The 27,017-nt window shown below is 33.5% G+C and overlaps 3 protein-coding genes across 3 annotated transcripts in view; 1 reads left to right on the top strand and 2 right to left on the bottom strand.

Annotated features, from left to right (window-relative positions):
• Nucleotides 1–27,017, top strand: part of LOC133201479 (cytoplasmic tRNA 2-thiolation protein 1-like) — a 319,235-nt gene that overhangs the window by 244,253 nt on the left and 47,965 nt on the right. The gene's annotated exons all lie outside the window — the stretch shown is intronic.
• On the bottom strand, nucleotides 9,014–12,920 carry LOC133201487 (uncharacterized). The gene is made up of 3 exons (XM_061337288.1): nucleotides 12,566–12,920; nucleotides 11,930–12,130; nucleotides 9,014–9,825 (listed from the first exon to the last, which is right to left on the bottom strand). Exons 1-3 carry the CDS (start codon nucleotides 12,918–12,920, stop codon nucleotides 9,230–9,232), a joined length of 1,152 nt encoding a protein of 383 aa, XP_061193272.1. The 3' UTR covers nucleotides 9,014–9,229.
• LOC133201477 (GLIPR1-like protein 1) lies at nucleotides 16,179–22,730 on the bottom strand. Its single transcript, XM_061337280.1, has 6 exons — nucleotides 22,435–22,730; nucleotides 21,208–21,387; nucleotides 20,671–20,800; nucleotides 20,107–20,213; nucleotides 16,984–17,096; nucleotides 16,179–16,577 (listed from the first exon to the last, which is right to left on the bottom strand). The coding sequence occupies exons 1-6, from the start codon at nucleotides 22,543–22,545 to the stop codon at nucleotides 16,478–16,480; spliced, it is 741 nt and encodes a 246-aa protein (XP_061193264.1). The 5' UTR covers nucleotides 22,546–22,730; the 3' UTR covers nucleotides 16,179–16,477.

Here is a 27,017-nt window from a genome sequence, read left to right as displayed (position 1 = left end):
ACTTAAACCAATTTTTATCTGAATGCACGAATATCCGCGGGTTTTGCAAATATTTCTCGCAGCAAACTTTTTATTCTGTTGTGTATTTATGGTGAATATTTCCTTATTCTCGATAATTAGACTGTGCAGCGGGGTTTGAACTTTACAAATCGCGAATAATACTAGTAGTTAGTTTACAGCATTCATTTGACATGGTTCAATGTCATATTGGTACCAAAAGGACGACAAGTTGCGAGGTAATTGTCATTTACACCGATATTGAGGTAGACAATGGACATCTGTTTCTGACAACCTCTACCGAGGGTCAATCATGAAAAAATGCAACTGGATACAAAACAATATGACACAACCTTCAATTCAACTAATTTATTACATTAATTCTTCAAAATATTCCACGTTTCCTTTAATACACTTCTCAAGTCGTACTGTCCAAAACCGGAAGGCCTCAGCAAACTCATTCTTCTGGATACCTAAAAGGCACCAGTCTGATAGACAACACTTCCAATGGCCGATTTGGAGTCATAGCGACTTCCATATATCATTTCCATTAGTTTAGGAAAAAGTCGCATAGACTCAAGCCTGGCAAATACGGCGGGTGTTGTAACTCTTTATAAACATTTTCTTTATGTTTGTGTGCGGCAGCATTGTCATGCAACAGGTAAATTCCACGAAGTTCTGTATTAGGGGGTCTTTTATATATATATATATATATATATATATATATATATATATATATATATATATATATATATATATATGTATGTATGTATGTATGTATGTATATATATATAATTTTTAAGTGTGCGTTGAAATTGTACATTAATCAAACAATCCATAATTCAACTGAAATAAAAAAAATTAATCATTCAACTTAACAAAGTAAAAGAAATTTTTATGCCCTCGTAATCGAAGATATATAGTTTTTGCACTGTACGTCCGTGTGCCTGTCTGGTAGTCTATTAATCTGTATGTCATTGTCCGCAAAAACTTTAAACTTGCCCATAATTTTTGATTCGTTGGAGCTATAGCTTTCATATTTCACATGTGTATTCCTTGTTACAAGACCTTCCTCTGGGTACCATATACACTGTACATGTATGACCTCATGACCTTGTAATTTAACCCACTTTTGCAAAAATTTACCCAACTTTAACCTTGGCCATAACTTTTGAACAGTAAGTGATAAAGCTTTCATATTTTACATGTGTATTTATCGTGACAAAACCTTTCCATGGGTTTATATATTTTTGACTTTTTGACCTTGACCTTAGAGTTTGGCCCACTTCCAAAAAACTTTAACAATAGCCATAACTTTGAACAGTTAGTACCAAAGCTTTCACATTTCATAGGTGCATTGCATGTGACAAGCCGTTCCTTAGCATACCAACAACATTGACCTTTTGACCTGGAACTTTTAAACAGTTGGTGCTAGGTCTTTCATATTTTGCATCTGTATTTTTATGACAAGATCTTCCCATTAATTTTGACCCTTTGACCTTGACCTTCGAGTTTGACCTTTTTTTTTTTTTTTAGAAAACATTAAACTTGACCATAATTTTTGAATAGTTGGTGCTTGGGCTTCATATTTACCAGGTATACCCATTGACATAAGTCCTTTCTTTGGGTTACATTTTTGATCTCTTGACCTTGAAGTTTGAATTGCATTTGAGAAACTTTGACCTTCGCCATAAGCTGTCATACGGGGGCATCAATGTTTCACGAACACATCTTGTTTATGTTTTTTGGTTGCTTCAAATATGTATTCTTTTGATTTTCAGTGTGTTTTCTATAATCAATCAGTTATTGAGTTAGTGTTTTTCTTAATGTAATTGTTGTTTCTTCTGAATAAATTTGTTTAAGTGTAAAACTTGTTTTCCTTTCAGTCAATAAGTTATACTTCAAAATGGACCGAAAGCAAGACTGTGTCAAATTTCCTCACAAGGAAAACCAATTCCCAATCAAAAGAAAAACAAAAGAATAAACTTTAAGGAAAAACAATAAAGTGCACTGCTGTGGAACAAGAAATGCCAGTCTGAAACTACAAGAACATGTCTAGCGATACATTTCAAAATGAGAATAACTATGTTGACCTATATTTGGATTGTATCAGCCCCCAACCCATATCTGAGATATACAATCTGACAAATACTGATGGTAATAAGCCTCAAAGTTTGCAAAATATGATCCAGACACACGAATTTATAATGTTCTGTCCTAAAATAACAAGCTATTTTGACTAACTTTCAAGTTGCTACAAATCTCCCCACCCCCAGAATGCATTAACTGACAAGATTTTGTGAACCTATGCCTCAGAATGGCAAAACATTATCCAGATACAATTTATTCATAGTCATAAAATTTCAGAATGAGACAATGCTGACCAATACTATTTTGGGGTTGCAAGACCCCCCCCCCCTCCCATTAACTGTCAAAGGTCTCATAGTCTGCAAAGTGATCGAAACACAATATTAATTTGACTGTGTATTGCCAAACAAGTCTAAAATGAGGTCATGTTAACATACTTTGATTGCGTCCCCACCCCCACCTCCGCAAGATACATGAACTGGCAAAATTTTATATCCTTAAGACTCAAAGAATGAATATAATGATTCGGATATATAATTTACATATGTATAGCCATAATACTCAAAATGAAGCCATGGTGACATACTTTTAAGTTTCAACAACTCATCCCCCCCCCCTTCCCGAAAAAAAAATGATGAGGTGAATTGCCCTAGCTATATCATGTTGTAAATTTTGAATTTACTAGGGGGAGGTAAATGCAAAATTTACAACATGATAATTGTTGTAAATTTTGCATTTACCTCCCCCTAGTAAATTCAAAATTTACAACATGATAGCTATATGTTTAAAGTGAGCAAGAAATACATGATCCAGACGCCCTTTGACTATGTTTAGCCATAAAAGGATGACTACACTTAAGGCCATGCAAAAAGTGCAACAAAATAAACTTTCGAAACAAGCATTTTTCTTTTAATTGCAGGAGTGGTCAACATCTAGTCTACAATTTTACGTAATTATATTAAATAAAAGCATGTATCTACGAAGTACTAAGCTGTTTTCAATTGCAAACGCTGGGGTCATCATAATTTTTTGAATCTCCGTACGATAATGAGGACGCCCACTTTTTCCCTGACTTTATACATAGTCGGCGCATGTTTGTGTTTATTATAATTCACCACATGATTTCTTACCTCAGGTGAATACTAAATTCCGTCACGTGATTTGTAAGGGAGCATGTTTTGTGCTAACTACATGTACAGGTCGGGTACACTACCTTATATGGAAGGCAATTTTCAACACGTGACGATGTCTTCGTCACACCCGTTCTCCAGTCAATTGAATGAGTCCCAAAGCATGACAGTCTACTACGTGTTTACGATTCAATAGCGACACGTGGTTTTCGTCGGTTTACTGCATAATATTTACTTCGTCACCGGAAAAACCGTAAAGCTTCTTTATCACTTTATAAGGCCAAGATTGAAAGATTATATTTCAAAGACACTGTCCCATTCTCACATTTAATATTGGAGTTGTTTTAGATGATTAATAGTTGCTTCAAATACCGTACAAACGCTTTGACGTTTGCATGTACATAAAACCTTTTTGATAATATTGAGGGGTTAAATAATAATTGCGCACCTTGTACTGCTGTCTAAAACTACAAACACGTATATCACGTGGGGAAAAAACTCTCAATACTTTATCGACACGTTAGCACCTACGTCTCTTTGAACAATGGTTTAGGCCGATGTATTATAAGTTGATATAAGGCTTCCTAAAGCAAATTGTGTAAATGTGAGCACGGGAATGAAAGATTATACATCATTTTAAATATTTCTTTCAAAAATCTCAAAAAAGAATTGAAAATGAGTTTCCAAGGGACAATTCAAGTTGCCCTTTATTTTCAACACAACTGAGTACTTGTAGTACCCACAAAGCATTGCGACTCATTCATCAGTGGGTAAAGTAAACAGACAGCTAATTTACATGCAAATTTATGCTGACGTCAGAAAATCTAGTGGTCTCGACCTGATGTAGGACACTGTGCTCGAACACGCTGAATTGTCAGATATCGATTCAAAATGATCTTTACTTATATGGGCGTGCTCATATTGTTAATTTCGTTTTGAAACCTTTGTAAATAATGTACTTGTGCCATAAAGAATAAAGGGGGAGATGGGAAAGAGTAATCTCGTATTTTTATACACCTCATTGTTATTTATCTAGTCTACTTTTAGAACCATTCTTACAATCTTAGCTCCACCTCTCAAAGTCTCATGCATATATACCTAATGTTTAATCAAGGGCAGGCAAGTATGAATTCTCTATGTTTGGAAAGCAATAAGGACAAAAAACATAGAATAATTTTATTCTATCACAGTCTAAAATCATTTTAACATTTAAATTTGGTGCCAAATTGACAGAATTCTTTAGTTAATATCCAAAAGTGAAATAAGGCTAAGATATAAAAGCAACAGAATCGACGTAAAAAGACTCAAAACCCAGCGTTAAGTGCAGTTATCCTTTCAAAATTGGTAATGTTGATCTTCTTTCAGATTGCTACTCTCATTCCTTCCTCAAAGATGCATCAATAGACAATGATTGATGGTTATCTCACAGAGTGCAAAAATAATTATCCAGACACGATTTGATTATGTACTGCCATTGCCTATAATACCAGAATGAAACCATGTGGTGGCCTAATTTTAGGTTACTATTCACCTTCCCTGAAAATGCATCAGCTGACGAGGTTTGATGGTCCTAGGTCTTACAGTAAGCAAAATATGATCAAGACACTCTTAGACTTTGTATAACAAATAATTAAAACTGGGGTTACATGAACTTTTCTTTTTTGTGCTTTCTGTTTGGGGACGGGGTAGCGATGGGGTAGTGGCGCCTGTCTGTCCGTCTAAAATTCCTTTGTGTCAGCTAATTTTAAAAGAAAGATTTCCATCAGAATTATTGACTCCATAATCTTAAAACCAAGTTAGAATTGGTTTCTTGAATGCATCCGTTGAATAAGTCTTAAGGGGTAAGGGAGAATATTAATATTGGCGGGTAGCAAATCAAAGTACCAGTGCTGTACGAACAAATTAAAGAAAAGTCATTGAGATATATGCTGTACTCCCTTGGTAAATTCAAAATTTTTTTATGGAATTTAAACCCATGATTCAACTCAACACTAAACCGTACCGATATCATCATTCTAGTCATTGCGTCACACACAAAACTTCTTGTGACCATGGGTGTTTAGCATGCTAACAAGGAAAACTGTGCACTAATTACAATACAGATCGGCTGATTTTAAAGCGATGGTGGAAAGATATATATCAAAGAGACGTCAGAATCGTTTTGCTTGTTCTATTTCGAGCCAGGTAAAAAAAATACTAGTAATCAGTTGTTAAATTATCGGATATTAGGCCATCTTTAAAGAATTGTTTGGTTGCCCTCTCCCGACCGACTGGCTAAAAATGGCCCGACTCAAAACTTCTTTTAACCTCCAGGAAGCAATTATTTTTTATGCATTCAAGAAAATATATTTCGAAAATTCAGTATTGATGTTAAAATTTTCTAGGAAAAAAATTCCCACCTACCTACAGACCCAATTTTTTTTCATATTGGGCCTGGAGAGGACAAGCAAACCTTTTTTTAAAGTTGACCTTAATGATTATACCACGGGCACATGATGTAATAATAACACGAGGTATCTAACTCCGAATTACATGTAGTACCGCCTCCCGAGAATCCCAGTCATTTCCAATTTCAGAAAATGCACTAGCAAATTAAACTGTTTATTCAAATAATCTTTGATAAATTATCTACAAAATCATGTATGGCGTATGCTTGTCTTCTGTTCGCCGACTGGAAAATTCGTCTCACACCATGAAAAGGTATGTACTTATCTCTGACGGAATATTTTCTGGATTTTGATTGGCTTAAAGTCTGTTCCTGAAATTACACCGGAAAAATGTGATGTTTTTATGGAAAATAAATCGTTAAGAATTTTTATTTATTCACTGCAATTAATATTCAAACATTGGAAATGAATTTTTAAACCTGCTGATCTTTAATTCTCCGGTCCCTCTCTGGTGTGAGACGAATTTTCCAGTCGGCGAGCAGAGTTTAGACACTGTTTACGGAAAATAAAGACAAACGTGCTGAACATGGTTTTGTAAATGAATTATCGTAGAAGATAATAGTAAAATACAGTTTGCCAGTGCATTTTCTCTGAATATGTAAATGACTTCATGATACCTTCTGTTATTAGTCCCCTATCGGTGAAACCGGAGGGGACCATGATAGGTTTCCGGATCCTCTGAGTCTGTCCGTCCGTCTGTCTAGCTGTCTGTCCGTCTAGCTGTCCCTCTTTCTGTCTGTCAATCTGTCCCACTTGGTTTTCACTTTTTTTCTAAACGCTTGCAGATATTGAGCTGATTTTTGGTATGTGAGTGTACATGTATCTTAATGAGTTAAAGATCATGTTTGCATTTCGATCCGCTTCAATGATTTTTTACGGAATAACGACCTTTACAATTTTTCAGGGTTTTTCGATTTTTTTTTTCTAAACGCTTGCAGATATTGAGCTGATTTTCGGTATGTGACTTTACTTTGATGAGTTATAGATCATCTTTGCATTTCATTCCGCTTCATTGATTTTTGACGGAATTATGGCATTTTCAAATTTTAACGGGAACCAGATTACACTTGCCGGTAGGGGACTAGTACTCTCAGAATGCTTGTTATTATACAGTCAGTGTGGGTTAAAAAATTATCACAGCATCAACTTACAAGTGCCTGTGGTTTATACTCTTTTATATATATTTTTCTAAAAATATGTAAACTTTGCTTTCAACATTTTCCACACCAGTTTTATGCATCAAAATGGTGTGCATTATTTATTGTATATTTTAGATTAAATTGAAAGCAAAGTAAAATAATTTATGAAAACGAAGGGAAAATCCAAATGGAGGTAGAAAGCGATATTTTGGGAAAACATTATAAAAGTTAAACACGGTTCGCCGATGTATTACCTGCACTGTTACAACGCACTTTGAAAAATTACGCACTTTGAAAATTTTTTTCAAAGTGCGTTAATTTTGGGACCACGTTAACGCACTTTGAAAAAAAAAATATTTCTTTTCAAAGTGCGTTAATATCGACTATATTAACGCACTTTGAAAAAATGTGCACAGCTTGGTCAATATATTCTTGCAAATTTTAGGTATGATAAATAATTATAATAATTATTTGAACCTGGTTGGACAACTTTTCGATGATGACGTCAGGATCTGAGATGTAGACGTTTTAAAGATTTTTAGGAGTTGTCTTGTATCCAAAGGTTCTCGTAACTGTTATAAAAGGGAAATGGGTCTTAGAAGTAATGGAGGAATGATTGTTTAATAACACAGTTTTTTTTTTTCTTTTTTAAATTTTATCCAGTCTTTAATAAGTTTGGTAGATGTAGGTGTCGATAACTGACTTAAAGCATCGCATTTTTCTTAGGAAAAAGGGAGCAATTATGATTTTTCCATGCCACGAAAATTCTCTCTCTCTCTCTCTCATCTATTTTTCTATCATATTCATCTATCTATTGTGAACATATATGAAACAATGGTTGACTCATTTATTTGATAGTAAGAAAATAAACCTTAGCCACATTACGCGACTGAAATTTTTACCTCGTTCACTAATAACTTTTTCTCAAAAAAGTTATGCAGTCAGATTACTTCTAAATCTGTAATTTGATATCATAAAAACGCTCCGGTATATACATGTCAAAAAGCATGTTTTAATGACCATGTAAATGCATTTTTTCTGAGGAATCAGTGTGGATACATTTTGAATAAAGGTTATGTGGCTTTCTTCTTTAATATAATAGGGTGCGTAATTATTATTTTTTTTTTTTTCAGAAAAGCTCATATAAATTTTTTCATCTATTTTTTGTTCACTCAAATTTATTCAGAGAAATAATATCAATGTCATACCAATTATGTAAATACAAATATTTGTGTAGGAAAGATAGAGTTGGGCTGAGGGACTTTCTACCTGTCTTCTCCTCGTTCTCGATGAGGGTAGATCAATTCATCAGTTTTTCGGAAGAAATAGAACAAATTAATGCTGTCTATTATGAAAATCTAAGTCCAGAATTTTTGTTTTATACGTATTTTTTCAAAGTGCGTTAAGTGTCTCCATGGTAAAAAATGTTGATGTACAATCTTTACGCACTTTGCAAAAAATTTTCAAAGTGCGTTGATTTTGTCCAAAATTTAACGCACTTTGAAAAAATTTTTCAAAGTGCGTTGATTTTGTCCCAGTTTTAACGCACTTTGAAAAATTTTTTCAAAGTGCGTAATTTTTTCAAAGTGCGTTGCCACCCTGCACGCCCCATCACACTCGCTATCTTGTCCGCGACTGATTAGAATTTATCGAAAGTTCAACTTTCTGAAGAGACACCTGATTGGTTATGACATAAGCTTTTAAGTTAGTTGTGCAGTACTTGTTCCTATTCTACATGAGAGATACAGGATGGGGCGAGACTCTGGCTATCGTTCTTGCCTTACGACCGGCCTTGTTTCTCTCGTATAAAAGGAATTGAAACTCAAATTCTGTAACTATAGAAAAAGTACGCACATGTAAAAGAATTCGTTTAATTTCCCAAAGATGTTACGTAGAATTCCCATACCCATTTTAGCCCAACCTAACCAGGAGAATCTGCATTGCTTTGGGGTGTTTGCATAATTATCAACCAGGCATCTTTTTGTGGTAAGGTTTGATAGAATTGGCTCAGAAGTTGTGGAGTACATGTATAATAGGATGAAAATGGATTTTTAAAAAAAAATGCCAAAAAACAACTGACGGATTTGTGAATGTCAGACACCTATGACCAGGCATGCTCAATTGTGCTTTTGCTAAATTAAAGAAGTATGGGATGACCGATACACAAACAATTCTTTCCTACTTTAATGACTGGTTTATTTTTTATGCCTTCCGTTTGAAAATGAGTGTAACATGTACAATTAACTATGTGACATTTTGAATAAGAATCATGTTTCAAATTAATATTTTTCAATGCTCTAAAAATGTTCTCATATGCTTTTAGCTGTACAGTGGAATGTAATTGGACTTTGGTAAGGAGTTTAAAACATAATGTATAACACTATTAAATTAAATGTTCAAGTATGACAGAGTAACAATCTTTATGACACTAATTTTCAAGCTTGAGTGGGCCTGGCCATTCACTAATTCTCTTTCGACTTTTGATTAAAAAGGCACTATAGTGCCATTTACTTGGTAAGACTGTGTCTTTTACAAATGCTGGACCCACATTCTGCATTCTAAGTTCATTTTCATATATATTTAACTTGTCCTTTGCCTTTTGGAAGAACCCTGCTTTGTATGGAATCATACTGTCTGTTAAGCCTGTACACAAAAACCTGTAGTTGATGGCTAACCAGGTAATAATCACTGCCTGAAGAGAAAACTTGTATTCACAGGAAATAGATTTGATTGATATAGGAGAACTCTCCAGAAAAACATCATGCTCTGAATCATAGAACATTATCACCATGGTATCATCTGCAATACCTATACTTGGAATGAGGAAGTTAGATAGGTCAGGGTGCAACCTTTTCTGTAGAAAAGATGACACAACAGTTCCTGCAACCAGCTGCGAGTCATTTCTCAGATTCACATGTTTGGGAGATTTTGTACTTGGAATTTCCGACTCTTCCTCTAAATTCTGGATAGCAATTTCGTTCCTTATTATGATGTCTACACTGCCATGCCAGGCATTGGGATTGCCTGCAGACAAAAAAACAAATGAAACAGTACAATTTTTGTAAACAAAAAGCAATGCAAAGTTTTGAATCAAAGATTCTTTTCAAGAGTTTGAAAGACTCTCTCTCTATACATTGCACATGGAAGAGCTTCTTTGTGCAATTACAGTGATGTGCTCTTCAATTAATTCAAAATGATGTAATTTTTGTGCAGTAAGAGTTATCTGCCCTTAGATCTGAAATATTAAAATAAATTGAATTCTCAGAGAATTACCACGTACTCAATTTGTAATCAATTCAAGCATGCTGAAAAGTTTTAAGGCCAAGATAAATTAATTAAATAATCAACTGCATACAGGTATTTCCTGATTTTAGTCAAGGGCAGTGATTCCTGTTCATTTTAATATATATTTGTTGTCTTTGACCTTTTTCCTAGAGGTAAATGGCTGGCACCCTCTGTTGAATTTGAAATAGATATTACCTCAACATTTTACCTTTTTACACCTTTATAGTACTGTTTTCTCACTGTCCAAAACACATTTTTTTTATTGTGTATGGATTGTTCATACTCCTAATGGGTCTTCAAGTTCAGCTGCATGCATACATTCTCAGGCATTGGTAGAATGTGGAAACAAGGTATTTGCTATATATTAAAATGATTAAAGGGCCATAAGAATTTTTACTGAGCTCTGCTGAGTGACTGATGCAACATTTTATCTAATGCCTGAATATGTTTTCATATTAGGCATAGGAAGAAATATGTTTTTTTTCTTATTCCAATTTACCAAGTGTGACAGTAAAGGAGAAAATGTATGGCTGCACAGGAAATCGAACCCGGGACCCCTGCATCACTAGTCAGGTGCTCTACCTATTGAGCTACCCAGGCCGATATCCACAGCCCAAACTATTACACATTTACATGCCTATACAAAAAAGGGTTGGTAGGTTAAGATAATATATATTTTTAATTCAATATAAACTTTAAAAAAAAAAACATCTTTCTGACCAATTATAAACCTTCCTTTTTCTCAGTGCAAAACCTTTTCATCTGCCCTACAGCTGTCACACAGTGGTAGGAACTTATGATGTCATAAAGACATTCAAAGGAATATAGACATGCAATTTCTGTATTGTACAAATAACTCATCTCTTGTGAAAAAGATTTTTCATTTTAAATGTTTTACATCCCCATCTTAAACAATATCTCATTTTCTCTTTGACATCACTCTTAGTATTTGAATAAACCTGAATATTCACTACCTGGAATACATCTACATCTATCCAGGTGCAGTGTTGCATGACACTGGCTGGAATGTTTCATAAACAAACCAGGGGTGTGCAATTACAAAAATTAGTTACTAGCCCATTGGGCTAGTGGCAGTAACAAAGTTACTAGCCCGAGGTTGCCAGTCACTAGCCCATTAACTACCGAAAACAATACACGTATAAGTATAACAAAAAGGTTAAAAAAAAACATTTAAGTTGAAATAAATAAAACAAATAATGGTTTGCGCTTTGTTATTGTCAGGTATTTCTCCCTATTTTTATCGACTATAATTATTATGTCACTGAAACGACTGGTGATAGCAACACACAAAACATATAGGTTAAAACGAATTAAAGATTATGATTTTACAACAAGGTTATTTCGTACATCAATTCAGTCGCCGTATACTTTCGTTTTAGATTTACTAGCCCGACGGGCTAACGCAGTATAGATTTATGATAGCCCGATCTCTAGAATTGGTAGGCCCGGGCGTCGGGCGATGGTAATTGCACACCCCTGCAAACTATGTCTAATTTGAAATTATCAAAAACTGAAAGATATTATTTTATGTCTCACAGAGAAAAAAAAACTACAGTACAGATAAACATCCATTTAAAAGTCTGAAGAACATGATGAACATGATGAATAGGTACCTTATACTCCATGTTAATCTACCAAAAAGAATAATGAGTAAAGAATACCTTCATTCTTATATTTTTATCAGGAAAGATCGAATTAAGAAAGTTACGTAGGGTAAAATCCTTTTTTATGTAAAAAATTGTAGCTTTTCTAATTTTAATTTTTGATAACTCCATCCAATATATATTTTTTTCTGTTATCATGTTTATAAGTCTATTTTTACCTATACTTGTATCTCCATAGCCTCCAGTCAACACACATTCTTTATCACTGCAACTGCATTTATTTTCTTTCTGTCCACTCTTTAATTTGTTTCCTTCATCGATTGTGTACCATGATGATATTGCCAACTTTCCAAATAGATGATTAGCCAACACAGCTGTCATGTCTGCCTTATTTTCAAAGTCCAAGTCCACCATTTCACCTGTAAATTCAGTGATGAAGTTCAAAAGCTACATGTAGACATGTTTTTATCATGTTCAATTCCAAATTCAGTCTTACAAAAGATTCTGGAACATTCTACATGTATCTTCATGACTTGATCTCTGTATAAAGGTGTCTATTTGTTAGTAAACACTTATTCTAAGACTGAGAAATCTGGATATATATTGTTTTAGTTAATGCTTCATGCTCTTTTAAAAAAATTGCATAACACATTCATTCACTTTTCATTTTATTTTTGGACATTTTTTTTTTATTTAGGTCTGAAAATGCTGACGTGTCAAAGGCTTCTAATACAATGACATTAGAGGGAATGATTTCCTCTTTTCAAATTTTCTTATCATACGCATGATCAGCTGTCACCGATGATGTCTAGGAATCGTAATACATGTACATGGATATACCAACTTCTACATACCTGACTTCAAAAATCTTACAAGTATTTCAAGTAAAATCCTTTCGTGCTTTGCCTCTGGTATTTTTCCATACAGAAAGTCAATAAGTATTGTTATCCCTCTTCTAAATATATCTCCCAAAACGAAACCTTTCTCCAGTTGTTCTACATCACAGAAAGCCTTAAGGAATGGTGTCCCTCCATTAGAAGTAGCTGCATTGCAGGAGACAAATTTGTATGGTAACAGGACGGGTTTACATGAACAAAGACTAAACAACACTGCCGATATTTCATCCTTCAGTAAAAAATCGCCTTTGAACAAGAGAGGGGAGTCTGTCAGCTTTCTACTTTTGGTTGTTGAAGGACCGTGCTCAGCCATGATGCATTTTTTAGTAATCGGGTTCGGGATGTCAAGTTCTAGAGAATCAAAGTACCGAAAAGACTGCAAGGTTAGCAGGGAATAAGATAGTAGAATAAAAGTTTTTATGCTCCCGAAATCGAAGATTCGGGGTATATAGTTTTTACCTTGTCCGTCCGTCTGTTTGTTTGTCTGTCTGTCCGCAAAAGCTTTAACCTTGCCCATAACTTTCGATTGGTTGGAGCTATGGCTTTCATACTTCACATGTGTATTCCTTGTGACAAGGACTTTGTCTCACTTTTACAAAAAATTACCAAACTTTAAACTTGGCCATAACTTTTGAACACTTGGTGCTATGGCTTTCATACTTCACTGTATATACATTCTGATAACTTGAAGGTCTTTCCACGGATATAAATATTTTTGAACTTTTGACCTTGACCTTAGAGTTTGACCCACTTAAAAAAAGAACTTCATCCTTGGACATAACTTTTGAGCAGTTAGGACTAGGGCTTTCATTTTTCACAGGTATATTCCTTGTAACAAGGCCTTTCTTTGGACACCAACAAATTGACCTTGGAGTTTGACCTACATTTGAAATACTTTAACCTTAGATATAACTTTTGAACAGTTGGTGCTAGGGCTTTAATATTTCACATTAGTATTTCTTATGACAAGGCCTTCTTCTGAGTACCTTTAATTTGACATTTGACCTTGTTGTTAGACTGCACAATTAATTCTCTAGGGCGCGGACGTCTGAAAAAGTATTCAACTAATTTCCCCACATAAATGACCACTCAGATTCAAATAGTTGATGACTATACATTTCATTTTTATTCTAATTCTATAATTGTCTGATATAAATTATATAAAAGAAAAGGGACTAATGATGCAGTTACATACCAAGATAATTGATTTTGAGCATTTTTTTTTTTTATTATATTATTAAATGAAAGTTTTTAAATACAAAGTATCGAAGTTTTAAGTTGTGGCAGTGGGGGGTTGCATACTGCATGCATACTTAAGCCAATTTCTAATTCCTTTCTAATAAGTTTTAGCATCCATTTTAGCTATATTCGATCTAGGGAGCCTCAGGCACCCCTAGTGAGGATTATTTTAGGGGGACATCGGTGGATATCATTACCCCCATGTTATTTTGTGCTTATTTCTATAATAATCATATATTTTTTAAAATCTATTTTAGTTAATGCGTTATTAAAGAAAGTGTACCCTACCACAGACCTGTTTACCCATATTGTTGTGTCTCAGTATTTTTTATTAGATTTGTCAGTGAGATTTGGCATTTCCCCGTAAGATTTCACTTTTCATCGATTGCACATGTACATATATTACTAGAGAACAACTACATTTCTGATTACCAAAAATAAACATGGTCTAATAACAAAGAAAAAGATAATACCTTACTTTCTTTCGAGGGGTTTCTGTCATTTTTAAACCACCGCGTTTTGGCAACCCGACATCACTTAAGTGTTAGAAAATTTTCTCTTTTTTCGCGATTAAAAAGCATCAAAATGAGACATCATAATGAAAACTAGCTGCTAAAATCCAAATGAAAGGATTTTCCGATTTCCATATTTTCATTATAGCAAAACGTGAGACGTATTTTGGACTCAAAATCCGTACAAAATACGGCGAAATCGTAAGAGTAAACAGGTCTGCTACCATCTTCATGTAACAAACAACAAATGTGCAATACTAGCATGACATAATATTATATTCTTTCTCCTTGGAAAGGGGGGGGGGGGGGGCTGCACCCTCGTCTAAATTCAGGCCCGTATTTTTTGCATAATTATGTCTGGCTTCAGACCAGTGCAGAAATTTTAACCATCCAAGTTAACGAAGCAGTGAAAAAAAATCATAACGTTATATATAATACTGCAGCTATTGTTTTTTTTGTTTTGTTTTTTTTTAATAAAACGTTGATTCTACGTATTTTATTTCATTTATTTTTCATTTGGATTTACATTGTAAATTTGTACTAGAAGATTAATTTATGGGAAAAAAAAGACAAATAAAAATATCCTTTGACCCGGGGAGGGGGAGGGGGGTGGTCCTGTCCACAAGCACCTGTGAATTAGAACAATTAATCTACGATCACATTTTTTTTTTTTACTTTTTCGCCGAGAATGACGAAGAATATTGATTTCTATAAAATCGAGGTCGAGTCACCAACTTGATATTGGCCAGAGAGTGTTCCATACGAAAAAAAAATTACTAAAATTCAATTTGAGTATAAAATATGAAGAGGTACCCCCTTTATTTTTGTATCTTTTATCTTATCATATAAGGCCATCTTTAAAAAATTGTTTGGTTGCCCTTCCCGACCGATTGGCTAAAAGGGCCCGACTCAAAACTTTTTTAACCTCCAGGAAACGATTATTTTTTTATTCATTCCGGAACATAGATTTTAAAGATTCAGCATTATTTGATTTGAAAATTTTCTGTGAAAAAAATCATCTGCCTACCGACCCAATTTTCATCTTGAGTCGGGAGAGGGCAAACAAACTTTATTTCAAATTTGGCCTAAATTGTTATTATTATTTTTTTTATATTGTACATAAAATATGTCTGAATGAAAAACTTTGTATTTTTAAATCAGAAAAATGCTATAAATTTCAATGGAAATTGTCCTATAACTGCTTAGATAAAAAAAATAATTTAACTTTGCATACCAACTGAAACATCCATCCACAAACTTAATTTAATTTTCTCACTCAGAAATGAATTAAGTACCCAGTTTCTTACAAATTTCGCTACCGCTCTATCTAATCTATAGACTGAATATGCCTTGTCCCATGTACATGTGCGGCAATTTTAATTTTGAGAAATTTTTATGAAAAAAAAAAACCGATTCTACAAAGAATACCTATTATCACTCAAAAATTATTTTTTTTTAAACAAGAACTATTAAAATGAAAATTATGTTAACCGAATTAATTAATGTACATGTTAGAAGGGAGAGGTGATTTATATGCGGCATACATGTAATTATGCAAATAATAAAGATGTATTATGGACCCACATCAGATGATGGTCTAGTGAAGAAATTCGCTATTGACTGAATTCAGTTTTTTTTTCTGGCATTGGAACACCTTGAGTAATTTTTACAATTTTGTTTTAGTTAAAAATGCACAAACCATTCGATTCTAGCTTTTGACTGATGAAATCAAATTTGTAATCTAACTTCTCATCAAAACCCATTGAATATCCTTTCTTCAAATTTGCTAAATTTAAATAAAAAATCAACCCAAAAGAATATTCTCTGCTTCTACATGTAATTTTATTTTATAGTAATTTTGTTTTTCTTCTTTTCAAATCGCAGAATTACACCAGACAACTGTCTATATCTTACATGTAAAAAGTTCATAAATTAAAAAGAAAAAAAAACAAACAAAACAAAAAACAAACAAAAAAAAATTGTCACACATGAATGGAGAAGGATTAGCTTGGTGTAGAAACTTCCAATTTTTATAACAAATTAACCAGGTTGGTTTAAAACTCTAAATTCTAAGAATTCATGGCCTTTTTCCCCATGAGAAGAACTGTTCGATCGATATTTAACGGATCGGGACACACAAATCCTCCTTGCAGCAGTCATCTGTACATACGGAACAGCTGCTTCCTTTAGAGTACGGGTCTTGTCCTACATAATTTCCTCTGCGAAAAAAAAAAAGAAACCTCAGTAACTAAATGGGGAAAATATTAACTTCTGCAGGGGATTTTTAAGGCGCATTCAATTTTAATTCTGACATATATTTATTATTAGGGTCTCTTAATTTTTTCAGCGGAAATCGAAATTGATTTTTTTTTATTTTTCACATTAAAATCTATAGCAGTGTGTTTATAAGAAATGAATTTCAGTCTACAAATCATGTAAATTTTATGAATGAGAGGTCGTTCAAAAGTCTTCCTAGTATTAAAAAAATTATCTTTTTTTTTTTTTCGTCGTTATTTTCAGGATTTGCATTTACAGTGTATTTTGTTTTCTTATTCTGTAAAAACATTATGAAAATTTGATGTAATTTTTGGTTGGCCTGTAAAGAATATGCGCATGCGCACTTACCCTTCCCCATAGTTGCAGACATGGAAGTATACGTTATTCCAACCACTTAGGCCATTCATGGAGGAACAAAACTGAACAGCGCAGCCCACGTACTCTGAGTTATGCCAGACAACCTGTAAAAGTTCCAATTTTTTTTTTTTTTACCTTTTAAAAGTAGAACTGATATTAGCGAAATCTGGCCTGTGACTTTTCTGTAGTTCCTAACATTTGCTCATATTAATTATGAAAGGTGTAGTTTTTCACAGTGTAAAAACAATAACACGAGCAATGGCTGTAATTGAAAAGGACCCTCCCTCCAACCCGTGTTTGTCGATTTACACGTAATACATGTATCATGTAATATAGACAACGTACGTTACCGGGGCATCGGCAAGTATTTGACATATTGGGGAGGCGAACTGGATCGAAAAAAGCTGGGGGTGGGGGTCCTAACTAACTTGTGACTTAAACTACTTAAATTTTCCGCCAAAATCTTGATATTTTTCCTATTAAGTCAATGGGTACCTGTAAAGTGCGAAACGAAATAGAAACGAAACGAAACGAAATGAAACGAAATCTACCGAAACGAAACGAAACCTACCGAAACGAAACAAAATGAAACGAACTCAAAATGAAACCTACCGAAACGAAACGAAACAGAATGTTTTTCAAATCAAGGTATATCATTATATATAATGTGTAACTGCATATGGACTATTTTACTTCACATAAAATTTATATAGTTCAAGCACTTGTTGATATAAAATTTAAACACCGATAAATGCTCCCTTCTCTATTGATGTATTTACCTATACATGCTGCGATGCATATATATTATAATACTGTTAATCAACTGCCAGCTACAAATATGCGCGAGCATACTATATAATTTCAAAATAAGCGTAGTATTCTCTAATTTTTATGTCTTACTTTTATTTTTAGCCTTTAACCATCGAAATACAATGAATTTGTCATAATTGATGTGCTACATGTAAAAGCTTGTTTATTTACGGATCGAAATAAAGTTACTGTACTGTTGTTTTGCGAATGTCTTTAAACATAACTTTAAAAAAAAAACTGTACACATTGAGTTAAATGAAAAAAAAGTGCATTACTGTTATTTATACATATGTGATCAATTATACAAAGCCTAATTATTATTATACTTTTGATTATTGTCGGGTTCAGCTTTATTATTATTTTTTTATTTTTATTTTTATTTTTATTTTATTTTTTTTTTTTGAGAGGTAGTTTCGAAAAGGACGCCCCCTTCCTCTGGTGGTTTCAAGGCTAATGTTTTCGTTGGTTTATTATATAAAATTAAAAATAAAATTTTACAGGTACCCCCAAACCACGTTGTAAAAAATATTGGCAACGGGAGTACGTGTATTTGGGAGAAAAAAAAAGTGGCAACATGCTTATTTTTATTTGCAAAACGTCATTTTTGGTGAAATGGTTTTGAATAAAAGAAGTTGGTCGATAGCTCTTATTCATTTACATAGAAATTATAATAATTAGTAGTCAAGAATGAGAGAGAGAGAGAGAAAGAGAGAGATGTGAAATTATGCGATACATGTAGCTCGGTCATCTGAAAGTCTTATCACTGAGCCTTTCTATTGGTATTTTATTGTTCAAATGATTTGATAAAAATTGAATTTTAATTTCAATAAATGTATGCTTTGAATTTAAATTGGATGTTGCAATTTTACCGTATTATTTTTTTTAAAAATTGCTTATCCTCCGCTTTTAATTTACTGTTTATGAAAGTGCGTGATCTGATATAGGTTGGTGTTGGACAAAAGCAGACCAAGAATTGCCAGGTCCTAAAATCTGATTTTGAGTATACAAGTATACATACAAATGGATTGTACTAACAAGAACCCGAAAGTGATAACTTGGGTTATATGTATCTATTAGGCTCAGTCTAATATATTTGTTTTGCACTAAAATGAGCAATATCTATTTAAAAGTGTAATCCATACTTACAAATGCGCACGTTTAGAAACGCACAAAAAATCTTTTTTATCTTTCACTGCGAATCAAAAGAGACTCGTTATTTCTAAAATATTTACTATATAATATATTTTAAATCATAATGTTTATATATATATTTCATTTTGCTCGATTTTATTTCATTTTTTGTTTCTGTAGTTTTCGTTTCGTTTCGGTAGGTTTCGTTTTGATTTCGTTTCGGTAAGTTTCATTTTGATTTGTTTCGTTTCGGTAGGTTTCGTTTCGTTTCGTAAGATTTCGTTTCGTTTCGGTAGATTTCGTCTCGTTTCATTTCGTTCCGTTTCGTTTCGTTTCTATTTCGTTTCGCATTTTACAGGTACCCTAAGTCAATAGCTTAAAGGTATTTTCTGATTGAAAAAAAAAACAAAACAATTATTAAACATACAAAATAATAAATAAAAACGTATTATTTGTTTTTATTCACATTTCTTGTCATAAATTAATACATACAATGTATAAAAGCTTAAGTTCATAAGAGAGTCTCAGGCCAAATATACTTAATAACGAAATATTGTCAATTCCAGGTATCAAGGTATAAGACAATTCCAGGTATCAAGGTATAAGACAATCCTTGACTTTTTAAAATATTTCCGAGCGTTATTTTATGCCTATGGTAGAGATTTAATTGCAAGCTATTTCCCCTATATCGACCCTCCACTCGACATGTATAAGTCAACGTATACTTCTTTTTTATTACTATTTTATGACTATTACGGCGTCCTTAAAAAATTCAAATTTCTATATAGCTACATGCATGTACAGATCATTTGTGCCACCACGGAGATGTGTACGTGTACTAATTTACATCATTATCCCCTTCGAACGGAGTTGGAGGGGTTATAATAACGCAATCGTGTGTGGAGGGTTAATTGTGGGTGAGTGAGTTAATGATATGCAAAACGGAAGTGACGTAATTTGCATCGGGATCGATGCCCAATGCCGTCTTGATTTATTTTATAGATGTGCTCCTTGCGAGGGGATGCTCCGCCTTGCTGTGCCCCTGTTATATAATTATTTATGAATTTTCAATGTGTGTTAACTCATTCCTTTTTTCCATACTACATACGTTTTGGGGAGGGGGGGGGGGTGCAAAACAGGATGGAAAACTGATTAAAAAGAAGACTGTTTTACCTGTGTGTAGTGAGTACAGATTCCAGAGCTACAAGTCTGTGTATCATAATCATACTTGCTATTCTCTAGCCACCAATACTCCACCGATCTATGAATATTTTTCTTAGCTATAGAACGAAGGAAAAAATCAACTGCTATATGTGGTCAGTCAATTCTATCTATTTTCCGTTCTGATTACAATTGAAGCAACAAAAATGCATCTTAAAATTATTTATATACACTTGGAAGTTTTATTATAGTGTAATTGTCATAGTTTAGATGGTTTAAGCCTAAAAACCCTCAGAAGGTTTTAAAAAAGTCAGTCGCCAAGTGCAAAAAGACTTAAAAAATAAAAATAATATAACTGAAGAAAGCAGATAAGATGACGTTTCCATAAAATAACAAATAAAAAGTGAATTTGCATAGAAAAATGCACTTACTGCATGTAGATGTGTTCATTAGGGAAAAAGAATAAATTTAGAAGTTAAGAACTTATACAGTACATGTATGTCAATATCCTCCCCCCCCCCCTCCCAAAAAAGAATTAAATCATTATACATATAATTTTTTAGAATTTTTTCCTACCCGAGTTAATGTACTTGTTCTCTCCGACATAATTGAAGGTCCTTTGAGACGACGTTCTTGCGCCATTGTGGGCCCACTTACACTTGGCGGCATAATTTGCGGCTACAGTGGCTAATTCATCGCTCCATTTCTACGAAAGATAAAGCGCATGCGTGACATACTTTTCAATATAGATGATTTTATGAAATAACATCCCCCCTTCCCCGCCTATAGATTATATTCATTGGAGTCTTTTCATCTATCAGATACATGTACATTGACAAAAAAAAGTATAATAGTAATATTGAAAGCTTTCAGCAATAATTTTCCATGAAACGCGAATTATTCCCTGATGATATAGTAAAGAAGCAAACGCGTGTGCCATGCAGGATGTATGAGTTACTTTTTAGCTTTAACTATTCATTTTTTTGGTTTACATGTACATCAACATAACTTTAACATATGTAGCCTATACATTTCTTTTCAGAAGGGGAAAGGGGGGGGGGCAGAAAAAGGAGGGTTTTTAAACTTCCAAAAAACTTATATTTGAAAGTTTACCATATATCTGATGTTTCCTGCAGTGGGCGTGGTCTGCCTTCGGAACTCATTGTGGGCGTCCACGTACTCCTGCTTCTCGGAATCCGTCAGAGCGGACCTTTTCACGATCTCTCGCTTGTCTTCCGATGGCGGATGCGTTTCTTCATCGGTCATCTCGCCACCATTTGACCTGCCTACTTTCTGAAAAAAAAAATATAAGTGCTGTAAATGGTTTTTCAATAATGATTTTGTCTTTCTATTGCAATGAGGTTGTATTATTTTTATATTAATTTTTTTTTGAATGTGTTAAAATTATTAAAATTTATGCCTAAATACAATGCTTATATATATTTCACTTTTCTTTCTTTTTTTCTGTTTATATCTCTATGGATGTATCTTTTTTTTTGAAAGTGAATGAAAAAATATGAAAGATGATAATCCTTTACTTTATGCATATTAGACAAAAGTACATGTAATTCAAGAAAGAACATTAAGTAGGGAAGATAAAAAAATGTTGACGAATACTGAAAGGACGTGCCTTTTCTAAACAGAGTACGTGTACATTTGTTTTAAAGAACTATAAGTTTTGAACTGGTAAACCTTTGAACAGGTTGGGCACAGTTCCTTTTTCGAGGAAGTATTACTATAAAACAGAATTATTCCTCTTTTCAGTAATAAAAACATTCCCATATTCAAGGCTTTTGTTGTTGTTTTTCAAGAAAGGTAACAAACCATTGCATTTTAGTAAAAAGTGCACAAGAAATGCGAGAAAGAAACTGTGCTAAACCTGTTGAATTGTGTTCACTATGTAAAATTTTCATAATCTTTTATTTTATTTGTACAGAAGCAAGAACCATCTGCGACAAAGCTGCGATTCGGTGAAAGTTGTTTTAGAAATGCTTCGTTAAGTATTGTGTATACCTGTAACTGTATAGTTCATTGTCACTCGCGAGGAAAGCAAAACTGCATGCGAGTTCAACCCACGCTTGCTGCACGAACAATAACATTGGCACGCATTAAAAAAAAAAATAGATAAACTCAGAATTAACGGATCTTTGCAGACATTCTTGAGCAATCATACAATGACACATGTAAATTCCTATTTCTTGAAAATTCGGAGGTAATATAAATGTACCGTCAAAAAGTGGATTCTCTTGAGTTTTACACTTACGCATTATCATACTTTTTCCTTGACCAAACTTTATGAAATGAATAGTAATTCTAGTACATGTTCAATTTAAACTTTACCTCTTTTTCGACCAGGTCATTCAGCAGTTCTCTAAAGACCATTTCTTCTTCTTTGGGCATGGCACATACAAAGTGCGTGCAAAACACGACTGCCAGTAGGAACTTCAGCATTTTGACGTTTTTAGGTTCAGGTATTCTCTGCAAACACAACCCTAAAAGGTGTCGACTGCTTTTATAATTGTTGCAAATGGCCGCAAGGATAAGGTGTTAGATTTTAGGGTAACTGAAGGAGTAGAATTTGATGTACGCGATTGATACGAAGACTGCTGATAATTGTAGAGATTTGTCAGGTCATCGGACTTTACTTGGCATCTGACTGAAATAGTGCGTTTCATTGGGCGTGGAATATTCGCTCTCTATTGGGTAGCGAATGTCACGTGCTTCGTTCAGACCACGTTGGCAGAAAAAAATCAAAGTACTCAGAGTACTGTAAGTCGGGCTGAATTAAAAAAATAATATTGTTACTAATAAAAATAAGGGCTTCAGTGATATCATATTTGAAAAAAAAATTGAAAAATCGTATGAAAAATTTATTGTAAAAAAATCAATATAAATGTAAAATTAATGATATACCAAATTTATTTTGGGACCTAATACCACGGTCTTAATGCCAAATTTATTTTATGAACTAATACCACGGTCCGAATTTACCAAGGTTAGAGTTAACCTGGCAGATCAGCCTGGTTTCCTGTCCTTTGTCGAGAACCAGGTTCCCGTTTTACAAGGGACCTTATGAACAAGACCAAAATTCAATTCTGCATATAACTTTCTAATCAAAATTATATTGAAAATGGTTTAATTTAATCTTTTTCAAAGGAATGTTGTAAGATACTTTTACACTAGCAATTTTCCATAGAATCATTAATTTTGCAAATTTTTACAATCAGCTAAAGTTTTTGGTTTTAGTCGTAATTAAGTTCTTTTGTAAAATGGGCCCCTGGCTACGACAACATTTTTTGAACTAGTCTGCTACCCTTCCCGCAATTCCGTTTGCACACTCTCAATGTAGAGAGTCCGCAAACGGAATTGTGGGAAGGGTACCAGATTATTTAACCGTCAAAAAACCTTACGCATATGAATTAAGCTATTTGACTTAAGACTGAAATTTTGAAAGTCATAACTATTTAAGTTAATTTGTATAGATAAAAATTCGTTTTATTTTTGTTGTTTTATTTAGCGTCTGTATTATCTCAAAACCGGTTGAGAGTAAGTACTACATTTTTACACGTAACTTTAATTTGGCGTCTGTAGGGTCAACATCCTGCTTGAACAGGTTGACTATAGCTGGTGTAACGACGAAAAGTGACCCTCGTAGAATATTGACCGGGGATCATTTTCTACGTAGATATTTGACCCCTTGGTCAATATTCTACGTAGAAAATTGACCCACGTTTTCGTGGAAATTATGGCCTTTGGGTCATTTTTCTCCGCGTGGATTGTAGAAAAATGACATCGTAGAATAATGACCCTGTGTTATTTTTGATACAAAAAAAAAACTGCATGGTTTTGGAAGGAAAATTCTTGTTAGGCAAACGCATAGGGTCATTAATATCACACAGCCTTATGATATGAAGTGTTCATTTCTAAAAGCTTTAAGGTTTTTAAATAAAAATAACAAAATTAAAAGGTTATACTATACTTTACATAAATAATACAAGGTGGTTTGTACCCCATTAAAGGAAAACATTACAAGGCTTTAATGATGTTCTTTGACTATTAAAAAAAGAATACGCTCTTTCTTTGATTTGTTTTATCACATTTTATTAATAATATAATTTTTCACAGTTTCCACAGTTTTAATCGCTTAAAGTTGCAAAAAAAAAAATAAAATAAAGTCTTCTTTCTTCTTCATAAGTTATAAGAAATGTTAACGTTTTATAACTTTTCTCAAATAAATTTGCTTTAAAAAAGGGCGATTGTTAAGAAAATTCGATCCCGTACAAATCTTTGATTTTCTATTATGCCAAATTCTTATTTATATAGATAGTGTTGAAGAAAGTAAAATTTTAAAACACACCAATACAGCTCCGCGCACTTTTTAAGCTCACATGGTTTTTCGTACAAATTAACGTCACATTGTTATAAGGCGATATTGTGTATCGAGGCAACAAAATATATTCTAAAAGTGATTGTTTACATTATTTTAATTTTATTTCACGTTTTAAAAACATAATTCACACATCATAACTGGAAGGACTTCGATTTACTCTTGTCTGATAAATTACAATTATTCCCAAATGATTTTTTATGGTTTCTTGCCAATGGCAGCCGTCGTTTTTTCCGTTCTTTTAAAAGCAGTAGCTAGACACAGGCAGAGTACAACTCCCTTAACTTGTATTTTTCTGTACATTCTGACTCTATAGCGCAAGATGATATAGCGCAAGATGAGTAACTTTCTAAAATCTAGAATCATGAAAGATCCTTCCCACTGCAAATTTTTAAAGTTTCAAACCGTAAATGTAAACCAATACTTCATTATCCTACCTACTGGCATGGTTTCTTTCTGCAGAGTTGTCCCTTTTCGCCTGTACATTTCAACAATACCAAGACGAGTATGGTAAATGAGCAAAGTATTTAGAAAAATACTTACCTTTAAGAAGGTAATTTACAAATTTCAACTAAATGCTATCAAAGAAAGCACGTTTTACTCAACTTGTAAATACCTATCGTAGAATCATATAGTTGTTATATCGTACCATTTACTGATAAATTCCCCTTTAAAGCAGCCACTTTGAAAACTTACGATAATAATTTTAAAGGACATTTACCCTTGACATTATATATGTAATACAACTAAGGGCTATGTCGTCGTACTGAAGTTCGATAATGTTAATTTTTAGTACAAGAAGAATGTGACCTTAATTTGTGCGAAAAACCACGCGAGCTTAAAAAGTGCGCGGAGCTGTATATCTAAAGATTAAATTAAATAAGCTGTCACGTGGGAAAGGTTTGTGGAAATATAATTACTCACTTCTTCAAGATATTAAATATATTGAAACAGTCAACAATGTTATTGACTGATTGATTAATTGTTGTTTAACGTCCCATTCAAGATTTTTCCACTCATATAGAGACGTCACCATATACCGATCAAAGGCTTCAAATTTAGACCTTTACTCGGCACTCAGGGCCATTGAGCAGTGAGGGATCTTTATCGTGCCAACGCCTACCGTGACACGGGGCCTCGGTTTTTAAGGTCTCATCCGAAGGTCCCGCAACTTTCACTGTGTAAAACCCTGAAACCAGGCACTCAAAGACATTTTGCAATTCTTGGACATACTCTTACCAGTACTTTAATTAACAGACATTTCTCTATTATCATGCTCTTTTCTCCCTCTTTCACATTTTTCTATCCCTTCTTTCTCTTTCTTTCTCTCTCTCTCCCTCTCTCAATTGTCCTATTATAATTTTTTGTATTGTTTATTAGGTTCATTAATGATATATTGTTGTTATTCCATATTATAAACATGTACAGTGCTAGCTCTGTATATTGCCAGCCTATGTCCAAGACAGATTTTGGCATTAAAGCGAGGGTGGCAATATAACGAATTCTGCCATAAATTACAATTCAGTGGGTAATCAAAACAAAAATAAATACTTTACGTAATTTATTTCAGTTACAGTCTGTTAATGTCATGCTTGTGCAATATGTATAAGGGCAGCTATCATTTCTTTTTGAAAAATAAGTCATTATATTTTTGGGCTTACAATATTTTTACTGAAAAGAAATAAAATGTCAGAATATTGAACACTTATCGATTCCCTGTTCTTTCGCCATGCTCTAAGAATTTGATAACCCGATGACAAAGATGTCAATAGCTGTTATAGCCTCGGTATTAAAAAGTTTTTGAGAATTATTATTAATCTCATCTGAATCGATAATAGATTTTTTTTCACCGTCTCAAGAATTTCTGATACAGTTAAAAAGTTCGGTAGGTAAAGTGTCATGACTGACGAATGCCAAGTCACTTGTCAGACTACGTCAACCATGCATTCTTATGTTTGCTGGTACCTGTGTACTTCTCTTCCGATTCTTTTTTGATATTTATCCATCAACCCAATATGTGCCCAACAATTTATGAAAATTTCAGGGGTTTGTTTGTTTGTTTTGTTTTTGTTTTTGTTTTTGTTTTTTTGTTTTTTTTGTTTGTGAATGCAAAAAACTGTTCAAATGAATATTTACATTTATTATGTTTTGGTGCATTATCCATGATACACAATAATCGGCGATTTACAATCAAATAGATAGAATGTTAATCAATCAATTTTTTTCTCGTAATCCAAATTTGTACGCTTTCTCTTGCCTGATGTTTTCATTATTGTGATGAAATAATTCTTCTATCTTATAAAAACACCCCAAAGACATTGCTAATTTTGAGCTTTATTCACCAATTATTTTTAATTTTAAATTAGAGTAAATCCTTGTCCAGCCCGCTACGCTTCATAGCAACCACTGTCAAAGCACGTGTGTGTTGTCCAACTTACCGACCCGACTCTAGATAATTGGCATTGTTATCGAGGGTTTTCATAAATATATAATTTGACCCTTTGTTTCCCAAAACCAGTGGCGGGTGGCAATAAGC

Source organism: Saccostrea echinata, unplaced genomic scaffold, assembly GCF_033153115.1.
Source record: "Saccostrea echinata isolate AGI-Se365-2 ecotype Australia unplaced genomic scaffold, CSIRO_AGI_Sech_v1 ptg000044l, whole genome shotgun sequence".
NCBI lineage: Eukaryota > Metazoa > Mollusca > Bivalvia > Ostreida > Ostreidae > Saccostrea > Saccostrea echinata.
Note: the sequence above shows the minus strand (reverse complement) of the source record. Positions and strands in the feature narration are given on the sequence as shown.